The sequence below is a fragment of the Delphinapterus leucas genome, chromosome 16 (assembly GCF_059928025.1).
Source record: "Delphinapterus leucas isolate spDelLeu-1000000601 "Yukka" chromosome 16, BTC_Dleu_Yukka2, whole genome shotgun sequence".
Taxonomy (NCBI): domain Eukaryota; kingdom Metazoa; phylum Chordata; class Mammalia; order Artiodactyla; family Monodontidae; genus Delphinapterus; species Delphinapterus leucas.
The window spans coordinates 30,173,663-30,197,832 of record NC_143144.1 but is presented as its reverse complement, the minus strand read 5'-3'; the positions used below and the strand labels follow the sequence as shown (position 1 = coordinate 30,197,832).

At 45.5% G+C, this 24,170-nt stretch overlaps 1 protein-coding gene across 5 annotated transcripts in view; it reads right to left on the bottom strand.

The window, feature by feature from the left end:
- Positions 1 to 24,170, bottom strand: part of LRMDA (leucine rich melanocyte differentiation associated) — a 1,113,439-nt gene that overhangs the window by 481,474 nt on the left and 607,795 nt on the right. For all 5 annotated transcript variants that reach the window (XM_089897238.1, XM_089897240.1, XM_089897239.1 and 2 more), the window contains exon 5: positions 16,276 to 16,393. In XM_089897238.1, coding sequence (XP_089753364.1) covers positions 16,276 to 16,393 — 118 coding nt within the window. The remainder of the gene's footprint in view (positions 1 to 16,275; positions 16,394 to 24,170) is intronic.

The window sequence follows — 24,170 nt, the reverse complement described above, 5'->3', positions numbered from 1 at the left end:
TTTTAAGTCACCTCTTTAAAGGCACAGTATCCAAATATGGTTACATTCTGAGGTGTGGGGAATTAGGGCTTCAATGTATTGATATGAACTTGGGGGCAGGGACACAATTCAGTGCACAACAGCTGCATTTCCCAGACTCTCTTCCAGTTATGAGTGTCCATTTGCCTGAGTTCTGGCCAATCAGTGATGTACGTCACCTCAAAACCAGGCCCATCAATCATGTGCACAATTCTCCACACTCTTGCTGTTGCTCCATCCATGGGCTGAAGCCAGTGAAGAACCCCAAGGCCCAAGAAAACCACAGAGCCATTGGATAGAAGGAATCTAGGTCCCTGACGGACAGGATGCTCCGCACTCCCCATCCAGAAACCCTCAGTGGACTGCGAGTGATGAAGCCACAGACTTGGGGGCTACTTGTCACAGCAGTTAGCCTTTCCTGACTGATACATCCAGCTCTCCAACCAATATTCTTCCCACTACATACCAAGGATCAGTGAATTTTACCCAAGAAGAGAAGGAAAATAACAGACTGACAATAGCTCCAAGGTCAATGAGCAACCCAGATGGGCTGCAGACAAATGAGGGGGGAAAAGCACTGCCTCTTCTTGGGGTACCAAGCTTCTCAGTGAGCACAGCCCCCTAGAATCTCCTCTCACAGACTCCCCTGGGGTCTCCTGGCCCCTCCTCCCCTCACAGACTAATAACTGGGAGGCGGAGGTAGGACGCACATGATAATGATCCCTTTCTTATTTAAACAGAGGCCATTTTTCTTCCCAATAAATGCTTCTTTTTCTTTGTCAGCTCAAATATTCCCCTTTGATAGAAACCTGAAAATAATTAGCCTTAATAGCTCTGCTGTGAATAATGCCGCACAAGAAGGAGGTAAATGTTAATAGGAACCTTCCACTCCAAAACTAAGTCACCCTCTCGGCCTCCTTCCCAAAAAAAGAAATGTAACAAGAAAAAGATTATAGGTTTAGCACTACTCGGGAAGAAATGTATATTTGAAATAAATGTATGAAATCTTTTAAAAACAACACATGCTGAAAACTTCATATTTAGTTTGATTTGCTTTCCAAATCACACAGACTGCACAGTTGCATACAATCTTTAAACGAGTACAACCCCTGAGAAGTGTGGATAGATTTAAGAGAAATAAAAGCAAGATCAGCCAGCTTGTAATCTTCTTTTCTCTTTTTGCCTCCCCAAAGCTGCATTAAATAGCCTATCGAGAACAATAACATATTTGTGCTTTTATAGGTAGAATGACGGGTATTATGCAAAGATTTGGCTAACAGTCTAAAGGCACATTCACACTGATCAGGGTTGCATGCTGTTAATAATTTTCAGGATGCTGAGGGAACCCGTAATTCCCTAGGACTATAACTCAGCAGGTCAATGCATGCTTTGTGGGAGCTCCCACAGACTCTGAACCATACCAACCAATAAGACCTTGGGAAGCCCATTCCCAAAGAAAGCCTTGGAAGTGTTAGGTGTCCCTTTTGACCTACATTCTGCCTCCAGCCTCACAGGTGGAGTGACTCATCCACGACGGACCGCCAACTTGAAGATGGTACCTAGGCATTCTTTTTTTAAATATTTATTTATTTAGGCTGCGCCAGGTCCCAGTTGCGGCATGCGGGATCTTTATTTGCGGCATGCAGACCTCTTAGCTGTGGCATGCGGGCTTCTCAGTTGTGGCACACGAACTTCCAGTTGCGGCATGCATGCGGGATCCAGGTCTCCAACCAGGGATTGAACCTGGGCTCCCTGCACTGGGGGCACAGAGTCCTACCCACTGGACCACCAGGGAAGTCCCTAGGCATTCTTACACACAGCCTCAAACGGCCGTTCTGCCCATATCCTGAGATCCGATAAACCCATCCCTGGAAAATTATCCTACGGAAATAATTTAAAGGAAACACATACACACATACACACACAACTAGCAGTATTTTATATATAAGGTTAAAATCTAGCAACAGTGGGAAAATGGTTTGGTAACTGACTGTACTTATATCAATTTGATGAAGAACTGTAGACTCCATAAAAAGAATAAACTTGAAGACTACAAAGTACCACAATAAAAATGTTAGGTAAAAAAGTAGAGCATTAAACACACACAAATACCTATCGAAAGGGATAAGGTTTAAAATGAACAGGGCAAGATGAAAAGGCATGGAGTTACCATGTAGGGAATACAGTTGAAAGATTTCCTTTATTAATTTCCCTTAATGGGATCATAACATTGTTTTTAAAAAACATCTAAAAATAAAATAAAACAAAATGAAATGGTCCCAGGGCCTTTTAATCTCTGATTACCACACATAAGTCTGAGCCCTGAGATTCAAAGGCTGAGTTCAAACATCACTTACAATTCCCCTTTTAGGAAATTCAGGAATTCCTTCCTAAGGAAGTTTGTGGAGGGTAGTAATGTTTAGTTGCATGGACAGACAAAATCAGACCATGGCCAGACTGGCTGTTTCCTCTGAGATACAGAAAAGCAAGTTGCACACAAGCAACTATAAACACGGAAATCAGGAAAGCCTCACTTCAAAACTATTCCACAGAGAGATCTGTTTACACATTCTCTCTCTCTCTCTCTCATACACACACACACACACACACACACACACACACACACACACACGAAGCAGCAGCAGCAATGAAAGACCTTTTACTGTGATGCAATACGGCTTACAAGAGTAATTCTCATTTTCTATGACCTGGAAACCCAGAAGGCAGGAAGAGGCCGCACTGCACACCTTAGCTCCATCTCCAGGAACAGCTAAAGTGATGGTGGCACCAACACACTCCTGCTCTCCCTGAACCAGGTATGTCTTGCTGTCAGTTCCGACATGCTCGTGCCTTTCAGAAGGGAGTGAAGCAAGGCGCTTCCTTATTCATTCTCTGAGAGACTTAAACTGACCTCTGGCTAAGTGGCTTACCTTTTCTAAGTGCCATCCTATAGTTGTCACAGAACTGCTACAAGGGACCTGACGATCTCGCCTACACTACTTTTTCATTAAAGAACATTTTCAAAAGAATTGCTTCTCTTTGCTGTGCGGCTACTATGCACCAGGCCCTGTGCCAGATGCCTTGATTCATCTGTTTCTCATCGTCACAACCAACCTGCATGGCAGGTGGTACTGTCTCCGTGATACAGGCTAGGGAAAATTATCGAAATGGTGCAACCTGGCTAAGGTCACACTCCTTTAAGTGGTGGAGACGGATCAGAACCCAGCTCTCTGAGAACCCAAGTCCAGGACTCTCAGCAAAACTACTTTGCCTCTCTGATATGCTCAGGGGTACTCAGCCTGAACTGCTTTTGTGCAGGGGTTGTAATTAGTTGTCTGGTCCCAGTTGCTTGTAAGGTAAACAACGTCTGATAAACCCACAATGCTGTAAGTATTTATTACATTGCAACCCAGCTGCCAAGTGTCTAACCATTTTAATAAAAAGCTATTTTCTAAGGTTTATGTTTTATTGTGTGTATGACTCCCTTACTGGTTAGCATTTTGGAGTTGTGGAAGAGGATATGAATTTAGAAACCGGCTGCATTCATATCATATTTAAAACTTAATGCTATTTTATTAAAGACATATGGGCCTCCAAAGTACACATATTAAATGTCATGTAAGAAAAGTAGCAGTTTAAATCATGGTCAAATTCATTTTTGACGTGACTCCTGAGGCTTCCCAAGATCTGAACTATTTCTTTGTAAATCTGGCAGTTTAACCACACTCATAAATCACTTTCAAAGCATATTATTTCTTAATTTTACTGCATTAGAGAGCGTTTGGCCTACACAGTGAACTGTTTGTAGCAGTTATGTGAACAAAGTTGCACATTTAGTCATATAATGTGGAAAAGAAGAGGGGAGGGGAAGCAAAGACGGCACAGCTTTTCATTCCTTCATCTGTTTTATTTCTACCCATTTTCACCTAAGCAAACGCGATGCACAGAGTTCAGATTCGGCCTCTGTAATCCCAAAGTCCAGAGGCACAAACTGGTATTGAGGCTTTTCTGAATACGAGGAACAAAAATAATTTGTAATTTAATCTTTTCCAAAACATCCCATGACTAAAAATTAGAATGAGGGCAGAAATCAGACTTTTTTTTTTTTTTTTTTTTTTTAACATACTGAACTGAAACAGATTTTTCAGGGGGAAAAAAAAAATGTGGCTTGGTGTAATACAGCTCTTGGTTGTTTTCTAATTATCCAGAGATGCAGTATCTCAACCTTGGGTTTTCAAAGCCCCCTCTAATGATGAGATAATATTCTTTGGACATGTGTAACAAGCCCCCAGATTTCACTCCCTGGTTTTCTCCGTTTTACTATCGGGCAGAAGGGGACTGACTCCAGTGACAAATTCTAGAATCGAAACATCAGCCTTGATTTCCTGATTCGCCAAGGGAGTTGGAGGAGGATTATGAGAGTTGAGTCCAAGGTCACCCAAACGAAAGGGCTTAAGGGCTTATTTTTGCACCAGGCATCCCTTGCTCAGTTTGGACCCTATGGGGGGACTGCCCTACTGCCGTCCGCTTGGGGACGGTGCAGCACTGTCTCCTGTTTGCATCAGTGACTGTGGGACTTCCTATGTCTTAATACTGCACGTACTTTTCTTGCACCTCTTATTGCCCTGGTTCCCTCCCCTCACCATAACCACGAGAACAAAAAGGCCTGTGTAGTGCCTGGGAAGACCCCCAAACTTAGGGGCCCAGCCTCCCCAGGATGAACAGGAGGCCCTCTTTCTCCTCCCATATTCCTTTCTTTTAGGTGTCTTACTCTCATCAGGAAGTAACACTTAGTAAAACCTTAGAAACGCTTAAGTATAAATCCTAGAAAACTCAGTTAAGTCACCAGGACTATAGGGGCAATACCCCCTTCTATGAACTGAATTATGCTCCCCCAAATTCATATGCTGAAGCCCTAACCCCCAATGTAACTGTTTCTGGAGGTAGAGTCTTTGGGAGGTAATTAAGGTTAAATGAGGACATACAGGTGGGGCCCTGACCCAAAAGGACTGCAGCCTTATAAAAAGAGGAAGACGTATCTATCAATCAATCAATCAACATTGCTCTCCCTCTCCCTCTTCCTGCCACATAAGGACACAGCAGTGAGAGATGGCTGTCTGCAAGCTGTGCAGAGGGCTCTCACCAGAACCTAACCATGTGGCACCCTGATGTGGACCTTCCAGCCTCCAGAACTGTGAGAAAATAAAGTTCTGTTGTTTAAGCTACCCGGTTTATGGTGTTTTGTTAAGGCAGCCCCCAGGCAACTAATACACCCCCCAACTCAAGCCAAAATCATCTTCGTCGTGTTCACTCACACAACTGGAAGACACAGCAATGGCCCCAAAACAGAGCTGTTTTGAAATGCCACACCTAAGAACACTAGCTACATACCAGAGAGACTGTGTGCACTGCTTATACACATGATCTCAGTTAATCCTCACAACAAATGTGAAAGGAGGTATGACATGCCCCGTAGTAACAATGGAGAAACAGATGGCAGAAGTGTGGCCTTTAATCCAAACCTAAATATAATCCTGAAACCTGGAGTGAGACTGGCCCCCAAATGGAAGAGCAAATCTGACAACAGCCCATGAACAAAGTAAGAATCATAGGTTTGCCATGGGATACAAGAGCCATGATAAATGCAGATTTTAAACCTCCCCAAAAGAACAGCTGGAGGCAACTTCTTGAATCATGTCAAGAACAAGAATAAAGGTCAGGTGATGGGAAGGAATGAATAAAAATGGTCCAGATAAAACATGGGAGAGGTCACTAAGCCAGATAGTCTCTGTGACAGTACAAAACGCCAACAAAAAACCAAAAGACTCACTTCTAAATTTCACTCATGAGTTAAAAAGCTTCGTGAGGTAGAAGCCCCACTTTAAAATTCCCCACTCCAAAAAAGAAAAATAAAGATACAGCTTTGGAGCCTAGACAGAGAGCAGTGGTTGGCTGCTGAAAAGGAATAATGAGTTCTAATTCAGGTAGTGTAGCTCAAAATTTACTGCCATATTTTAAAATGCACATGAAAAATAAAATTATCCTAAAATGTCCTTGGTGAAAAGGCTGAGCATAATTGCTATCACTGACAATAGCATTGAACTTCGCTAAATTAACATCAAAGGAAGCCCCAATTACAGAGCATCTGTGCATTATTGCTGGCGCCCTGTCTGTTAATCTAAGACACTCTACTGTAAGGAGCAGAAAAGCAAATAAAAGAGCTAATTGTACCATCAGCCTTCAAGGACCCCAAGGGCAGGCCTGCCCCATCATGCTTGTGAAACATCACTTCGCCTGCTCAGAGGGACAGTGAGGCTGCATCTAGAGTCAGAGTGTAGACACGGGCCCCAGAAGCCAGCCATGGTGACCATAGGTAGACAAAACAATGAAGAGGCAAAAACACACTTCCTAGAGTCTTGGAACCAACTCACAGGCCGGATCCAACAGCTACCGGGGAACGGGATGTTCCTGGAGGTCTTGACAGGGAGAAATAAGCTCTGGAGAAACAGGCAGGGACCAGTGGACATGTGTCAGGACACTTCTCCCTTATAACAAGAAACAGCTTCTTTTCACTCCTCAAGGAACAATTTGGGGCAAAGGGTACCTCTAGGGGTAATTTTTTTTGTTAATGAGAAGAAGCTCCCCTCTGAGCATCGGGCTCCTCGCTCAGCCTACTGTGTCGGGGAGATGTCATTACTGGAGCTCCCACTAATCCTGGCAATTACCTGTGCATACTTGCTTGGCACTCACCTGGATGAGATCCTGAAAAGTATTTATCAGCCGCACTCAGGTAAACAGGTCAAATTTCTGTTTCAATCAAACTCTGTGAAGACTTTTAACTCCCATGAAGTTGGAAACCTAAGATTATCCTACTACTTTATTCTATCCACTGATTTTGCTTCTCAGGCTTTTGGGGACAATGAAAAGAACAAGTAAATGTTAAGTATCATAGACATCCCTTTTATCACTAAGCCTACATGAGTTTTCTTAAATATATTCTTCTTAAAGTTCACTCTTCTCGTCTGCTGTTAGGGGCTGAATTGTGTCCCCCCCCCCCAAATTTCTATGTTGAAGTCTAACCCCCCAGTGCCTCAGAATGTGACTATGTTTGGAGACAGGACCTTTAAAGAGGTGACTGAGCTAAAAAGAGGCCAGTGTGTGGGCCCTAATCCAGTATGACCTGTCCTTGTAAGAGGAGGACGTCTGGACACACAAACAGATAGCAGGGTTGTGTGTGCACATCAAGGTGACCATGTGGAGACACAGCAAGAAGGCAGTCACCTGCAATCCAAGGAGAGAGACCTCAAAAGAAACCAATCCCACCAACACCTTAATCTTGGAATTGGAGCCTCCAAGCTGTGAGAAAAGGACTTTCTGTTGTTAAAGCCACCCAGTCCGTGCTATTTTGTTATGGCAGCAAACCAGTACATCTGCTATTAGTTGCAGGCAATTTGGAAATAACCAGAACTCAAGAGCAGAAATTGAGACTACACCATCTTTGTTTTCTCTTCCTCTCTTAGCCATGGAACTGCAAGTAATATTAACACGGAATCAAAGTTAGCTTCAGAACAATGTTCATGATTTTTCCCTAGTGAGCCATCCATCCTGCAGGCTTCCCTGCCTTACAGGAACCCTATACGCCTGAGGGTTTAGTCCCTACGATCTGATGTTGCCATGGGTCCAGAAGGGACTTTCTAAGCAGGGCAGAGACTCATGAAGCCACAGCGGTCAGAAGGGCAGAGAGCAAGGCCCAGGGAACCGGCGGAGGGTGAGAACGCTGCCGCCGTCACGATCCTCCCCTCGCTCAGACCTCAGTCATTGGCCTTTTTCCTCTTCTCTAGACAAGGTGGTCCTGTACCTCCAACCCAGTCTTCCTCATCACTGGCCTGGAATCATCAGGCTCAAAGCAAAGGGTGTGTGTGTGTGTGTGTGTGTGTGTGTGTGTGTGTGTGTGTGTGTGTGTGTGTGTGTGTGTGTGTGTGTGTGTGTGTGTGTGTGTGTGTGTGTGTGTGTGTGTGTGTGTGTGTGTGTGTGTGTGTTGGCGGGGGTGGGGGGAGATCAAGGAGAGTAAAGCATGTTAAGGATAAGGTGTTGCCCCAGGTTACCAATGCACCTGCTCAGGAGGACAGCTCCCTGCCAAGCCCTGAGCTGCACACGGAATACAGGGTGATGTGAGCTTTAAACATGGGTAACTTGAAATCAGCACCCCAACTTTATGCTCTGAGAACACACTGTCTTAAGGAAGCGTCTTTATTTTCCTCTTCCCCTCTTCTCTTTCCCGTCAAGCTTAATTTTTAAAAATAATTTAAAAAAAACTAAATTGCAAATGTTTCCATTTTGGTCATGTTTCCAAGACCAAAAACAGTCTTCTAAAGTGGATCAAGAAAATGTCAGGCTGGAAATGTACAGATTACAGACATAGTCCGCTAGTAAGGCTCCATCTCAATCATTACCAGAGATCACACAAATGAGGATTTCTCATGGCTCAGTTAAGAAGGCTTAAATTCATTCCTTAAAATTAAGGCAGCTGATACCATAGGGGACAGGGTCTTCTGGGTAAGAACGTGTCAAAGGACTTTTTAGAATGTCAGAGACCCTCTGCCAGGCGAGTTACTACTGGGTCTCTGACAGCCATCGGCTTTCCCCTCATCCCAGCATGTGAGCTGCTCGCTACCAGCCAGACCCCTCCCTGCGGTCAGGGGAGGCCTCTGGGCCCCAGCTCTTTGACCTGCATGGCCACCTGAGCACCAACACTGGCCTGGGTGCTCCGCCTGCCGGGTGGCCTCGGGCCGGCAGCTGCCTCTGTACAGATTTCCAAAACACCTGCTGTATACACAGAGCGCTAGTGCCCCCCGAACCCCCGCCCGCCAGACACCCAGGGATCCAAACACAGACCTGCCCACACTTCCCTCCCACTCTGAACCCTCCCAAGGTTCCTCTTCACCTTCAAATTAAGCTGCAAGCTTTGCCTAATCAACAGAGCCCTCCACCGCCTGGCTCCTGCCATTCTCGGCCTAGCCCACAAATTTTCACCAAAATGGGTTGGAGGGAGTAGTCACAAGGTCAAAACTGAAAATTATAAAGTTGCCTCGGGCTCCCTTCCATGGCCTGGTCGTCCTGCTCTTCTTCTCCTGCCTCTCATCCTATCTCCATGTCTGGATGATGAAATTTAAGGTATACAGGAAAAAGGGCATGAGCTTAGGGGCCTAAGTGGGCCTGGGGAAGAACTGGATTCCACACTGCTCTGTAATTTTAAGTGATGTATGCAAGTTCTCTGATCATCACTGGCAGATTCGAGTTCAAAGAGAAATTGAGAGATAATATTAAGTCGCTAGTACAATATCTAATACACAGTGGACACCTAATATACGCTAGGTGTGGCTTTGACTCACGTATCGGGAAAGTTTCATCACGACTAATAATCCACTGCTAAGCAGCCAGTCGACCCTGAGGCTGGCCTTCGATCCTAATTAGTGAGGCAACCAGAAAGCCTACCGAAGTTGGTGCTGTGACACCCAAAACTGCCATGAACTTCACTATACCCCAAGTTGTGTCTCAGTTAAGAGCCCTGGTTCAAGTGGCCGGGGAAGGCCAGAGGACAGAATGTGAGCACGGACAGCCTACGTGTTCGTCAGGTCTCTGCAGCAACAGTGCTCCTCAAAGCCTCAGTGGCTTATGACCAGCATGTCTTTCTTGTGCAGAGGTCCGAGGGTGGCTGGGGTAGTTCTGATTCAGGCTTTAATCTCAGCGTGTGTCCTCTCAACCTGCATTTCATGTGGTTTCCACAGCAAATGGCGGGCGTGCAAGAAGGGTGAGTGGAAACACATAGTACCTCGTGAGGCCTTGGCCTAGAGCTGGCATGCTGTCACTTCCACTCACATCCCACTGGCCGAAGTGCCACATGGCCAAGTCCAAAGTCAATGGGATGCAGAGGTATGCTTCTCTCTTAAAGGGGAAGCCATGGCAAGGGCAGAAGGAGTGGAATGATTTTAGACAAATAATGAAATCTACCACAGTTCTCCCAATGGATGGGTTCCAGAGGCTGTACAAATGATGCTAGGGACACATCTCATTCCCCCCAAAATGCCACTTACTTCCATGATCCTCTAGGCATGTGTCTGTCCAAACATCTTTGGAAAAAAAGCCAGCATGTTAGAGGCCACAAAGAGGATGAATGTGGAGCTGGGCCAACGGGGTGCAGTGAAAGCCAACGACTCCAACAGAGACACAATGATATCTCATCAGCTACTGGGCTTAATGGAGAATGATGTGTACTATATGTGTAGCACCTGCACAGGCCCCCAGAACATCTGGGCATGGCTCTCAGAGGCTGCTACCATCAACTACAGTTCTATTCACTTTCCTTCTATTGTGGTTTCAATTTCCTATCTACAGGGCTTTGCTAGGGCGCTTTATCTCTAGGGTGCTGGAGACACAACTTCTCTGCAACAGTCTATCTCTGATTTCAGAGGGTTGCTATTCAAAAGCAAGGCCATAAAAAGCTACCAACATGGTCTCCAAAAAGCAACACTCTGAAAGCATTTATTTGAGACACAGGAGGCCATGGTGCTAAAAATGAAGAAATACAAGTGATTCCCCCATCAAATGAATGTGGCAAACTGTGAAATCAGAAAGAAGAAGGAAAAACAAACTGCAAATTTTTGGCTTCTGAAGTTGTTTCTAAACACAATGCCTAAGCATCTTCCAAAAAAGAATTAAAGATTTTTCCTCCCTTCAAAATTTACTATAAAGTAACCGGAAATAGAATCTGAATATGTCTCTAGACGAGAAACATCGGTGTGAAAACAGAAAAGAACCGTAAAACACTAACATATTCAGGTAGTTAGAAATATCTAGAAAATCAACTGACATTTTTAGTTTTCTCCTGACAGCTGGGCACAGTAGAGAACTTTCAATGTCTACCGGCTTATTGCCCACTTAAACTGCGTGTTCATGTGGTTTACAATATTTATTTACAGGCATACCCAGGCTTTATGTAAAATATGTATTTTTAAAAATATTGAGTATAGAGTAAATGTTAGTAATTGCAACCTATCTAGAGGTAATTTCGGATAACCTTTCACATGTTTGCAATTGGCTCCATGGGGTAAGAGAATATATGAAAGACATACACACTGTGCTTTAGAACAAGGTAGCACTTAGTGAAGAACTAGGCTAGGCATAAAAAACAATAAGTAAACCAAACAAGCCATGAGACAGTGCTCCTTTATGGCACAGAGAAAGCATAAGAGCAGCTAAGACAGGGAAAATCTCATTTTAACAACCCACAGACTTGTGGAGTACTCCAACATGTTTTCCGAGAAAAGCTACTTTTTCCCCCTAAAATCCCTAACATGAGCAGAAGGATTCCGAGAGAAGGACTCAGAGAACACATTAGCAGTGACAGGGAGCTCGGACTGCACCCCTGCTGCCCACCCCAGCAAAGCTGCCCCATGGAGAAGCCATGGCCCTGGGGATCACGATGGCCGTAGGTTTTGCCATCATAAGTAATCCCAGGGTAAATCCTTTAGAAAAACAAATATGCGACCCAGAATCCCTCTTTTCTGCCAACACACAGGTCCAAGTTATTACATTTTCTTATGGTAAAAGTCCCTTTCCTGCTTTTGCAGAGGACCATATTGAGGCAATAAAAAAAATGGACCACCTTTTTTGATGGATCCTCCAAAATGCTCTGTTCATAGTTCATCGCTTTGACGAGTATTGGCTGAGCCTCTGTGACTGACCAAGCCCTGGAGATAGAGGAGCGAACAAAAGCAAGTTCCTATCCTCATGGAGCTGACACCCCAGTAGGTGCGCAGCAGCTTTGTCCTGACAAAGAGTGGGCTTCCAGATGCTTCCACACCCTGTCTTTAACCTAGTTTGCCTTTTGCCTGGAACTCCAAAAACATAGACACAGATGGAAGAAACTAAAGGTACCCAGGGAAGTTTGGGCCCAACTCCAAGTGTCAAGAGCAGGACTATGTAGTATAGTCAGGGAAGCAGGTTGTCCTTGGACCCAAATAGCATTCAACTTGCAGTTTAAGGACAAGAATAAAAAAGATTTCCAAAGGTACATGTTTATTCCTTTAACACATCACGTCTCCCTATGCCTCCTTTCCTCCCTTCCCCTTTCTCTCTCTCTCTCTCTCTCTCTCTCTCTCTCTCACACACACACACACACACACACACGCACATTCTATAGTGCACCCCCCCCAAGAAAAATACCCAAAGACACATACACAAATATGCAAAACTACACAAATGCACAAGCTACACAGGATAGGAAACCCAGGTGTGCCCACATAAAGACACGGATGTCATATTTTCAAGGACACACTGACACTCACAAACAAACCTATGACCTATAAAAGAAGGGTCATGATTACAAGCAAAAACACACATGTCTAAACACTTTCTAATAGAAGCTGAGGTTCTTGGTCCAGCTGCCCTGGTAGCTGTGCCTCCCATCGCTTCTATAAGATTACAAAGATTAAACTGTTGGTAGCCAACTTCCTATAAGTGCCTGTAAAACAAGAGGGCTCAGCTTTAAATAATTATGTCACAGAAATGACAACTGTGCTCTTTGCCAGAACAGGGATGAATAATTACAAAGCCAGGACATAATAAGCAATTCTAACTGTTGGATTCTTGCACTGTCTCTCTGACGTGCAGGGCTGGCGTGCCCGCCACACACGCCCTCCTGGACAGGTCTCTGCACTGATTTGATCTACGTTTCCCAGAGCAGCGAGCGGGGGTCACGGTCTGGTCACTACAGAATCCGTTCTTTGCGGTCTACCACCTCCTAGGCGTCCAGCTTGGTGCTCTCTGCATTGACAGTGGCATGATGCGATGGCCAATATTTGACAGAGATATATATTTTCTTTAAAATTTTGGGAAATGAACGAAGCCTAGCTGTTGTAGGTCCATTCACTAAACACACACACACAGAGTCTGGAAGAGCCACTGCAACGTTAGCTGTCACTTCCTAATGAATGACAGCATCGTTCTGTACAATCAGAGCTCAGACAGAAGGCAGCTTTTAAACAACAAAAGCCAAAAGGCAGCCACGAAGGAGAAATGTGTCATCGTGAGAGGGAGCAAGAGCCAACTCCGCACTTCAAGCGCTGGGGCCTGCCAGGTACCAGATCAAACCCTTGTGACTTAGGGGGTTTATGAGTTACTGGATGATTCTGCATTTGCGTCAGCCATGAACACCCAGACTGCCCGTTCTCTACCTCCAAGGCAAGGGCTGTGATTGGAGAGGCATTTTCCATTCTCCCAAATACTTTATGTCAGGAATAAAATGAGAACAGCTCCCCAAATCACGGCCCCCTTGATCATCCATCAGTGCATTCTGCCAAGTAAGCAAAACAGGACGCCACTGCCTCAGAAAGGACAGAAGCCAACTTGAGATTCCGAGTCCGTGATGAAAAATAGGTCTTCACCAAGTGTGCTCAGCACAGCATTGGCAATTCACGGAGAGGAAATTGCTCTCCACTTAGAAGCCGACTCCGGGTGTACACATACCTCCTAGTACATATATATATATATATATATATATATATATATATATGTATATATATAAGTATATATATATAAGTGTATATATATATATATACACACACACAGAGATGGAAAGCGTATATACAACACCTGCAAGGAACAAACATGTGTCTGTACATACTGTGAGCAGGCGAGAACCAGCCTTTTTAATCCCAATTTATTAATTCAGCAAGGAGCTCATTTGGCCTCTTTCTATCTGCAAGAGAAGTACCAGCACATTGCCCAGCAAACAGCAGACAGAAGGGAACTGCCTGCCATTCATGAGAGGCATACAGCTTGATATGAAACCAGAACACAGAGAAATCCTCCAGTGCACTTAAAGGATCACAGTGTAAAGAGAACACTTCACTGGGAGCCCAGATGGTCTGGGTTCTGGTCCCAGTTCTGCCTCCAAGGGACTGTGGGGCCTTAGGGAACTACGTCCTCTCCCAGTTAGTTCCTTCACCCATAAAATACGAGCACAGACCAGGTGAGTTCTGAAGCCCTCTCCAGCTTGGAAATCATGGAACTCTACAAAAGGACAACCACCAAATGTCCTCATGCTTTGTCAGAGTAGTTATGTCTCTCTCCAAATAATTAATGGCTACTTCAAAGCTTAACACAGTTAGTAAGGATGGTAGCATCCACCACACAAACATGAGCTAATTCTGTAACTGATCAGAAACTGATGTGGAGCTTTGAAGAGCATTTCTGATGATGGTGCTAACGACTCGGAGAACCAGCTACTGCTGGATGCTAAGGAGTCATTCCCTGCTTTCAGAGGCAGGGGAGGACTTCAGTTCCCCCCATCTCTACTCCAACAGAACAGTCCTGCTGTTTCCTGTTTTTCTTCACTTAGGCCTTCCTCGGAGGTTCTGTTTGGACAGAGAGATGCATGGGGAGAATGGTGAGATGAGTGCTCCAGGGGTAAGAGGTCAGAGTGGAAGAATGTAGGCTCTGCAGTCAGACACACAGGTAAAGCGCGGGCTCTAGCAATGATGAGCTGGTGACTTGAGCAGCCCAAATAGCGTCTCGAGGCCTGCGTTATCTCATCTGTACAGTAAGCCAACGTTCCCTTCCTTCCACGTTAGAAGATTATGTGAGGACTCACATACCTGGACACAAAGAACCTTAGAACAGTAGTGGATGACATTGACACCCCACCCCAGTATGATGGGTATATCTTTATGAACCCTCCAGATTTCCAGAGCTTCCATGTCAAAGACAATGAGAGCAGGAGAAATAGCATCTATTCTATAAAATGCATGTATACATGACGGTGAGAAATTCAGGATGGGCAGGAACCCAAGATACTATAAACAGTCTATTTGTCGTACTGTGGTTTGGTGACACGGGCTGTCTCTGGAATCTTTTAACCAAAAAAAAAAGGAGGCCAAGAAATGAATTATTTCTTTTGGACAAAAGCTGGAATAACTAAAGGCAGTCATGAGCAATACATCAAACCGGTGCCTCCATTAGTAAAACTGTTAACACTTTAATAGCTACGAAGCGAATCACTCAATTAATTTCCCACATGCTGAAACAGGTAACAATACATTTATCTGCCAGTATTATACTCTCCATATCATATATTTCCACAACTGTTAGCAATTTTATTCAGCATAACGGGAAATAAGTTGCACCTCATGGATTCAGGGAAAGAAAGTGGCCTGAGGTCTGCTGCCAGCTGAGCAACTTGACGGAAGAGGTTGCATTTTTCTGTTTTGGTTCTGTTTGTTTTTTCCTCTTTCCCTCTTAATCACTTCCAATGCGTGTGCAGAGTGCTCAAAGTCAATCAGCGAGGACAAACGAGACCTCAAGGATTTCTGGGCTAGTGTTTTCCACACACGAGCTAGGATCCCACAGGAAGTGACCATAGCGCCACAGAGCTCCAGGGCAGTGAGGGACCTCCAAAGGGGTCATCAAGTCCATTCCCCAGCCTCAGGCTTCACTGAAGGACCCCAGCTCCTCCCAAGCCCATGTCCTTAATAATCTCCTTGTGTCTGAATCCAGGACCCCAAGCCAAATCTCCCCTGCCTCATCAACGCTGTCATTAAGATAACGCCACGTTCAATCCCATGGCCTCGAAGCAGACTCAGCTGGCGAAGCGAAGGTCAGTGAACAGCATTCCCATGAGCAACACGACGGAAGCACACACACCAGTCCCAGATCACATTGTCAAAAAAATCGCCCTCCCTGCCAGCAATATTTCCAAGAGCTATTGAGCCCTCACCTGTGGACAAGAGAAAATCACTCTCCCCCAGCTACCCTTTGGTCCCAAGAAAGAAGGGCCCCTCTGAGGCACTAGAGGAGTACTACCCCCCTGAGAAACAGTAAATGCCCAATGCTTTCCTGTTTCTCCTTTTTTAGCTACAGACCTGCAGAGGCCCCACCTTGTAAATAAAACATCTTCCAGGAGGCCCGAAATCCTCCCCAGGAACGTCACCATTGGACTATGTATGATGCTGCTTTATTGGTACAAGAGCCATCTGCCTGAAATCACCTTTCCAATAAGGTCCCCTAGGCTGGGTTACAGGAAGACCCAGTTTATACCCAGTTCTACTTCTTGTTTGGCCAACAGTATATCCATGGATGAAATCCTGGTGTGAGATCCCTCCTGCATTCTGAACACATAGGAGGACTTCCTCCAGGGTCAAAGAGTACCCAACAGGTGAGGCATAACTCCTTGCAAAGAACAGTCAGTAGAGGGCTTACCTTGGGCTTCACCACCTTCATGAACGCCCCTCTGACCAAAGCTTCCTCTCGTTCTTGTTTGGTTACTTTACGAGCATCCAGAAACTTCAAATTGGGCAGCTTGTGCAGAACAAAGCATCTGGAAGAGAACAGTCAGAGGTAACTCAGGAAGACTGGGGTGACAGCCTCAAACTTTCATGCAATTTGTCTGATGAGCAGGGAACTACACCATTAGGTCTTCAGAAGTTTAGACCTTGGTTCCTGCCTCTCCTCTCTTCTTTCACAAAGAATGAATAACCACTCTTTGGGGAAATCCAAATGGTTCTATTTTACACAGATACACAACTAAACTTTCAAAATATACACCAATGGTTGCTCTTGACTCAAAGGTAGATACACACACACACACACACACACACACACACACACACACACACACACACCTGGATTAGCCAGTAAGATCCTATCAACGTGTTTACCTTCTACCATTCTGAAAAATGAACCCAACATCTTTGCTACACAAGAAGTTCTCAGTGAAAATAACCTACAACCTGATCATACCATTAATGTCATCTGGATCATTCTCATCTCTGAGATAACAGCAAATCTTCATTTTGAAGCTGAGACAAGAAACTTTAATTTGCCATCAAGATAATAATAATAACCTGGACAACTTTGGGATAGCAGTAAAAAACACATATAGCTGAGAAATGCTCCCTTGAGGAATCCAACAGGGGTTTTGAGGACTTTTTTCTCATCATCACTGAGTTACTTCTACACTGGAACTATGAAGATTATCTCCATCAAGTAGAAACAAGGAAAGTTGGTTTCTAGGGGATATTAATAGCCCCCAAAATGCTATATGGTCTCCATCCCCCTGGAGAGAGTCTTTGGGATCCATTACGGCCTCCAAGGATAACCCAATGACTGACCTCTTGTGTGATGTACTATCAAGCAGGTGTATGGAGTTGACAAGAAGACTTGCCTGGCCAGGAGACAGGTACATAAACATATAAATAGATATATAAAAGATATAGACACCTGCCTATATGTCTCCTTCCTCAATGGTAGTCACCAACCCAGATGCTCTCCATCAAGCCCCCATACTCCATCAATCAAAGAAGCAATTGTTTAGACCCTGTCCTGCTTAGGAAGAAGAGGTGAGGACCCCACGTCAAGAGCAATAAATCATTTCCATGGGAATCTGACTTTTTCTCCCTGTACCCAGCCTCCTCCGTACCCACTCATCTTCCAAATCCCAACCTGCAGGAAGTTTTCTGCTGCACCCGCAGCCCGCATTGCTTTCTCCCTTCTCAACACTCCCAGGAGGCATTTTCAGCACCCTGCAATTTAACATTTTATTTATTTATTTATTTATTTTTGCAGTATGTGGGCCTCTCATTGTTGTGGCCTCTCCCGTCACGGAGCACAGGCTCCGGACGCGCAGGCTCAGCGGCCATGGCTCACGGGCTCAGCCGCTCCGCGGCATGTGGGATCTTCCCGGACCGGGGCACGAACCCGTGTCCCCTGCATTGGCAGGCGGACTCTCAACCACTGTGCCACCAGGGAAGCCCCCATTTTATTGTTTTTTAATTGCTTTGCTGGTGTTCAGTTAATGTCCTCACCTAAACTATAAGCTTTTTGAAGGCAGGCAGCAAGTTTTTTTTTTTTTTTCCCTCACCCTCACACCATTTAGGAAAGTAGCATTAGAACGGACTCCATAAAATACCAGTTCATTTCAGTTGCACAAATATTTCTTAAGCACCTACTACGTGCCAGACCCTAGGTATACAGAGGTGATTACAACATGGTTCCTGCTCTTAAAAGAGGAAGAAAGACTCACCCAAAGAAATTAGAAATCAGCATAGGTAAGTGCCAAGTTTGAGGTTATACACAAAGTAGCTTTGGGAGCACAAAGAAAGAGGAACAGGAAATCTCAAGAAGGCTTCAAAGATCCAAGCCCTAAAGCAGCCCAAGCCCTGAGCTTTCTCTCAGTACACGTGTTACTTGGGGTGTGTAGCAGGCCTCCCTCCTCAGCAAAGCCTTGGGTTCCCAAGGCCAGCTTCCCCATTCATCAGGTGGTCTCACATCACCCCATGGCCTCGCATGTGCTTGTCCAGGTAAAAGATTTAGCTGATCACTCAGGTGCCAGAGACAACAGCTTAGAGGCCTCTGATCACAGCCTTCATATTACTCTTTTTTAAAGTCAAAATACTCTAAATTCTCTTGTGTATCCTTTTCCTCCCCTGAAACTTCCACACCAACATCTGAGGTCCTGGAAATTTGACGATGTACTTCCTGCTTCCTTCCTGGCCTCAAACTATGCACTACCTTCTTTCCTGCTTCTCCCTGAGCATTTCCCTCTCTAAATGCGGCCTAAGCTTACCCTAAATTAGAAAAGCTCTACAAAGGCCCAAATGACCTTTCTATCCTCCAGGAGAGCTCCCACTGGCCTCAGTCAGTGTCAGAAAAAACTTCCATCTTCTGCTTGTAGCAGCAAAGTCTTGATGACAACAGATTCTTTCAAATAAAGACACGTACAGATGGAAACAATATGTCAGGAGTGACGCTCAAAGGAGTAAAGACACCCACTAAGTGTAGGGTGGGAAAAGATGAATATTCAGGGGAAGAAAACATCAGTATTAGAAAATCAGCCAATGTTTAATGATGGAATGAAAGATGTCTTCACAGGGCTGGCAGGAACCACGGTGACAACAGACAGCACGTTGTCATTTTGCCCCACTTTGGATCACAGCCCTGAAATCAAAGGAGAGAGAGAGAAGTGCTGGCTTTTAAGCTAGTTAAAAATTTTAGATGACAAAGAGCTGCTGTTTTCAGAGCACTCTTCTTTTAGAACCGAAGAAATACCCATGGAATAGGCTGCCAGTCACCCCTGAAACTAGAGGTGACTTGACTCCCATCCTGTTGGCCAGCCTGGGGTTTCCAGGTGGTCGATGCTTAAAGATGTTTGAGAGGCACTAGGAAGGCTTGTCCCAGATAGTTCAGTCGGAAACTCAGCTCAGGGCCCAAAGTTCGTCTCTTAAGAGATGTCTTCTTTCATTTACTTACATATTCACTCACCCAACAAATAATTAAGAAGCTACCACCTGCCAGGAACTGCACTAGGTACTGAGAATAAGGTGATGCACAAAACAGACAAGGTCTCTACTCTCAACGAGCTTATATTCTAGCACAGTTGTTCTCAAAGTTGAGGGGGCATCAGCATCCCCCAGATGCCTTGTTGAAACACACATCGCAGGGCCCCACCCCTAGAGTTTGCGATTCACTACATCTGGAAGGAAGTCTCAAATTCACATCCTAATAAGTTCCCAGGTGAGGCTGATGCTACTAGGCCTGCTGCGAACCACCGTGCAAGTGAAAATAACATCACGAGGAATAACCGTTTTGGGATTATGAGGTTGGTAAGGCCACCAAGAGTCTCCTTTCCAGTTCTGCTAATGGTCTGTCCTGCTCCAATGTCTGTGGTACCCAGCGCCCAGACAGCAGCCACATCTACCAGACCTTCGTGCCCCTTGGTGGTTTGGAATTGGCTCCAAACATTACTGCCAAGAGGTAAGTCCAGTGGGCTTTCTGCCTGCCTGTCCCATTCTGGTCTTGGGAGATCTATTTCCCTTTGTTCTAGGTCATGTCAGGGTGTCAAAAGCTGCAGCTTCAATCCTGAGTATAATACAAGTTTGCCATAAAAATACAAGGGAGGATTCCCGAAGCCACAGAATGAAGGCTTTTACAATATCAATTCAACCCTTGTAAATTTAATCCAGGGTTATTTGTTGCACCAAAATCTCTTTACTGTGATGTATTACTTAGTTACTGGGGTTATCACAGCCATATCCTAAAGTTGCACAGTACATAAAACATTTCAGTTAACAATGCAGTAAGGTTAACTCCCCCAGATAACCTGCAATCACCAGGGCTAGTCCAGATGACATGCCTCTGTCAGCTTCCATGAGCTATTGATGGTTCAATCAGTTTGTTTTGAAGGTAAAGTACAACAAAAGGGCAGTAAACTTATTCAGACTGTCAACAGGGGCTATTGGGAATGGGGCTTGCAGGTAAGTAATTCTGGGTGTTTTAAAGCTATTATCAAACAGCAATGGTTGAAGGAAGAGACAGCTACTAATAACACAGAAGGCAGCCATCATAAACCACTTTATGGCAGAAACCCCCGTCTATAAATCCTGCAGCACCCGGAGACAGCTTCAGATTTATAAAACTGCTTGTTAAGCCAGGGCACTGCTTAATGAAAAGAGATCTGTCTAAGTTCTAAGGCTCAGGTCCCCTGCTCCAGAGGGCAATGCCAACTTTCCTGACCTTCCCAAGGTGGCTGGGAGAAAGCCACAGGGCTGGGAGGGGTAGGGAGTGAAATCAGGGGCCCTCCTGGCTGTGATACGGAAAGTGAGGTTATCAAGAGGAGACCAGGGACCCTGGGAAGTTGTTCAAAGACCCACCTGTCTCTGTCTGCTAACAGATTCTCCAAAAGCGAGAGCCCCACACAGAGCTTTTCGGGTTCTCTCTCTTTTCATAGAGGATCCTCCACTTCCTGAAAGAACTTCTCTTAGGAAGTAACCGGTTACCTACAACTGGTAGGGGGGACAAAAGGAACAGCAGAAAGGCTTTTTTGTTTATTTGTTTGCTCCCAAATCAATTTTCTCTACCGAAATCCCAAAGCTCTGGCATTTTTCATCTAGACTTCAAAGGGAAGGGAGGATGCTCTTGTCTTCTGCCCACATCTGCTTCCCCGGGGGATCCGGCTGTTCCCCAGGCCCTCTGCACAACCACAGGAACACCAAGACAGATCTCCGATGTCTGCTCCTGGGGCTGGCTGCCATGTTTCATCCTCTGAGGAGACTCTACTCAAGAAACACCACATTTCCAGATCCTGAGGGAACTGGATGTGGCATCACTGGGATTTTCCCCACTTCCTTCCTTTTACAGCACTCAATGCTTCTTCCTATTGCTTCTTGCTGCCTTCATGCTCCCATGCACAGGAAGGGGGGAGACCTGGTGACTGGTGCCCCACCCGGGGGCCCCGAGGGCAGCAAGGGGTGATCCATGAACTGCTCTCCAACTTTCACAAAGCTTAACAGAAAAGCGTGGACGCGCCAACAAAACATCAAGCTTCTTTGCTCTGGACTGGATGACATCAACCCAGTTTGGTTAACACTGCTTACCTCATGCTGATCAAAAGCACTGATCAACAGCTAAACGTCTCTGACAAATTTTGAAAAGTTAGCAGCGGCTTAAATGCGTTTTATGGAAGAGACCAAAGCTTTCAAGTGTTGGGGGGCGGGGTGGGAGTGGACAAAATGACAAGAGGGAGGTCTTCCCAACAAAAAGCATGGGGACTAACGGGGCAGAGGGAAGAGCCCAGGCTCTGGGCTTCGCTTGCTGTGTGATCCTGGCTCAGCCTCTGCCACCTTCCTGAGCCTCCATTTCTCCATCTGTGCCCTGAAGGGAAAGGGCTACATGCTGCCCCCGCCTCTTTTAAGCTTTAGCTGGCTTGAATTCCATGTGCCTCCAAGTTAATTTACAATAAATGCATCCATATCCTCCTTTCTTATTACTCCAATTTCCTTGTCTAACCACCCCTTCACATCTCCAGGTGAAGGAGAACCATGAGGAAAAGTCAATAAAGACCACAGAGGGATGAACAAACACTGTGAGTGGAGAGATGACAATGCTGTCTAATGAGCTGAGGTGAGCTCACCTACAGCATTAATGAATGCCTGACGACCGGCCAAGGCCAGCTGACTTCCCTCACCGTTCACCGGCAGCACGTTTGAAGTCTCAGTGCAAACAATACACCCACAGGACAGACCAAGGCCCTAGACAGAGGGTCACCAGCAATTACGCTGTGGGCTTCTGTCACTTTGATCTCTGGGTCGTGACCTTTGCTTTCTTGTGATCTTCAAAGCCCAGATTGCAGATTAGCTGGAAAATGCTCACTGGGTTATGTAAGCCACAAGTTTTACAGCTCCTCTATGGCTGGGAAATGCTGGTAGCCCAAGACGGCCAGCAGACGATGGCAGGTCCCTCCCTCCTTCCCCTTGGCTGAGTGAGACAGACACTGGGCAGGCCCCAGGGCTGCTCCCTGGGAGGCAACAAAGAAAGGGTGTCACGTTTTAAATAATTTCAAGTTGTAAGGAATACAGAGGGGCCTACTGAGGAGGAGGGAGGAAGGAGAAGCCAACCAGAGATTGGAGTGGCAGGAGAGAGTGAAGGATTTAGTGACAGAAGGATTTAGTGGAGGAAGGGGCACTAAGAGACCATGAGACCAACTCCCTTACTTGATGCCTGAGGTCTAGCACTTGTGCACCATTGACTTCCACTCTACTGTCTTTCCTGCAGTAAGAGGAAAGAAAAGAATGACAAAGGAAGACAAGAAATAGACCGTCCTGGGCATCCAAGTTCCCCATTTATTGTCTGGCCAGTATTCAAGTCCACCGGAGGCCCCAAGGGGAACCTTAGTACCGTGGTGGCCCCCTGGCTCATCTCGGCTTCCCCATCCTTTCCTGCCCCAGTCCTGAAGGCTGCTGGATCTTCAGGTCCAGCACCACCATTCAACATGCACCTCCATTCAACATTCATTCCAAAATAGCAGCCCACTGTGTATACATGGCAAAGCAAGGGCAGGTTTCAGCGCCTGTAATAACATGGTGAGCTATAACAGCTCACCATGTTAACAGCTATGAGCTGTGATGAACGGCACAGAGAAACCCCAGGCCCGGTTTAGTTCCTGCCCCAGCAGGACCAGGGCACCGCTCAACAACTTGGGAGCATGTTCATGCTCACTCACGCATTTAAGGGGCCCATTTTGCTGTTGGGACGTGTGCCAAGAAAATCCAACTGGGTGCACAGGGGTAAGTGAGGAAGGAAAAGGGGTGATGTGGGGGGGGGAGGGAGGAAAGCATCAGTAGAAACTGAAGCAACTGTGGGTCCATTTCCAATAGCTCCATAAATCTGGTCACTTCCCATTTCTGGTCCAGTGGTTGTCCACCATGTGACCTGAAACTGGACTGACCTCTCTGAAATCAACGTATCTCACGGAAATGAAACAAGAGACGTACTTGTTTTGATGTATGGCTGGGTGACATATTATAAATGTTACATCACATAACCACAGAGGATGCCAGTCAACGTGAAGTTTCTTAGACAGCACTAAGTGAGCCATGGGCTCTTGCTTCTGAATACACTCCTTTTAAGGCTCCTACTGCTGCTGAAATGATTAATAGAAGACATACTGTCAAAAAATGTACTGAAAGTGAAAAACAGTAAACTGTAGAAATATCATTCATTTTTTAAGCAATTTTCAAGTGAAAATGTCCCATAAATTTACATAGAGGCCCTACTATTAGGCTCTGGGTAACAGCTAGAAGGAAGGCTGACCTCACGCTTTGGGGATGAAGGGCCAGGAAAATATTTTACCAAAAGGAAACAAATGGTGGCTACACTGTTTTGTAGAAACCCAAATGCCACAGGAACTCAGGATTCAGAAGTCTTACTGTGAAACTCTAAAATTTCTCAGGGGCAAATGAAGCACAGACTCCAGGATGAACAAAGCAGGGCTGCTGACAGACCACTGAACAGAACTCCCTCATCCACCCATTCATCTCACCCAAATGCAAGGGTGACAGTGCTTGTTAAAGCAGAAATAAAAAATAAGTAAAATAAATAAAAAATCTAGAATTGCTAGAGAACAGGCCTGCCACTCCACTCAAGCATCAGAGGCCGTGCAGTCGATGTATAACTGGATGGGCCCACATTGAACGTTCCCTCCACTGTTCTTAGTTCCTGTTTCTCTCAGAGGGTGAGCATTTTGCCGGTGTTGTGGGTGACCTACAGATATTCTAAGGTAGTTCTGACCAGATGTGATTTCGGCTGTGTGTGGCCTCTAG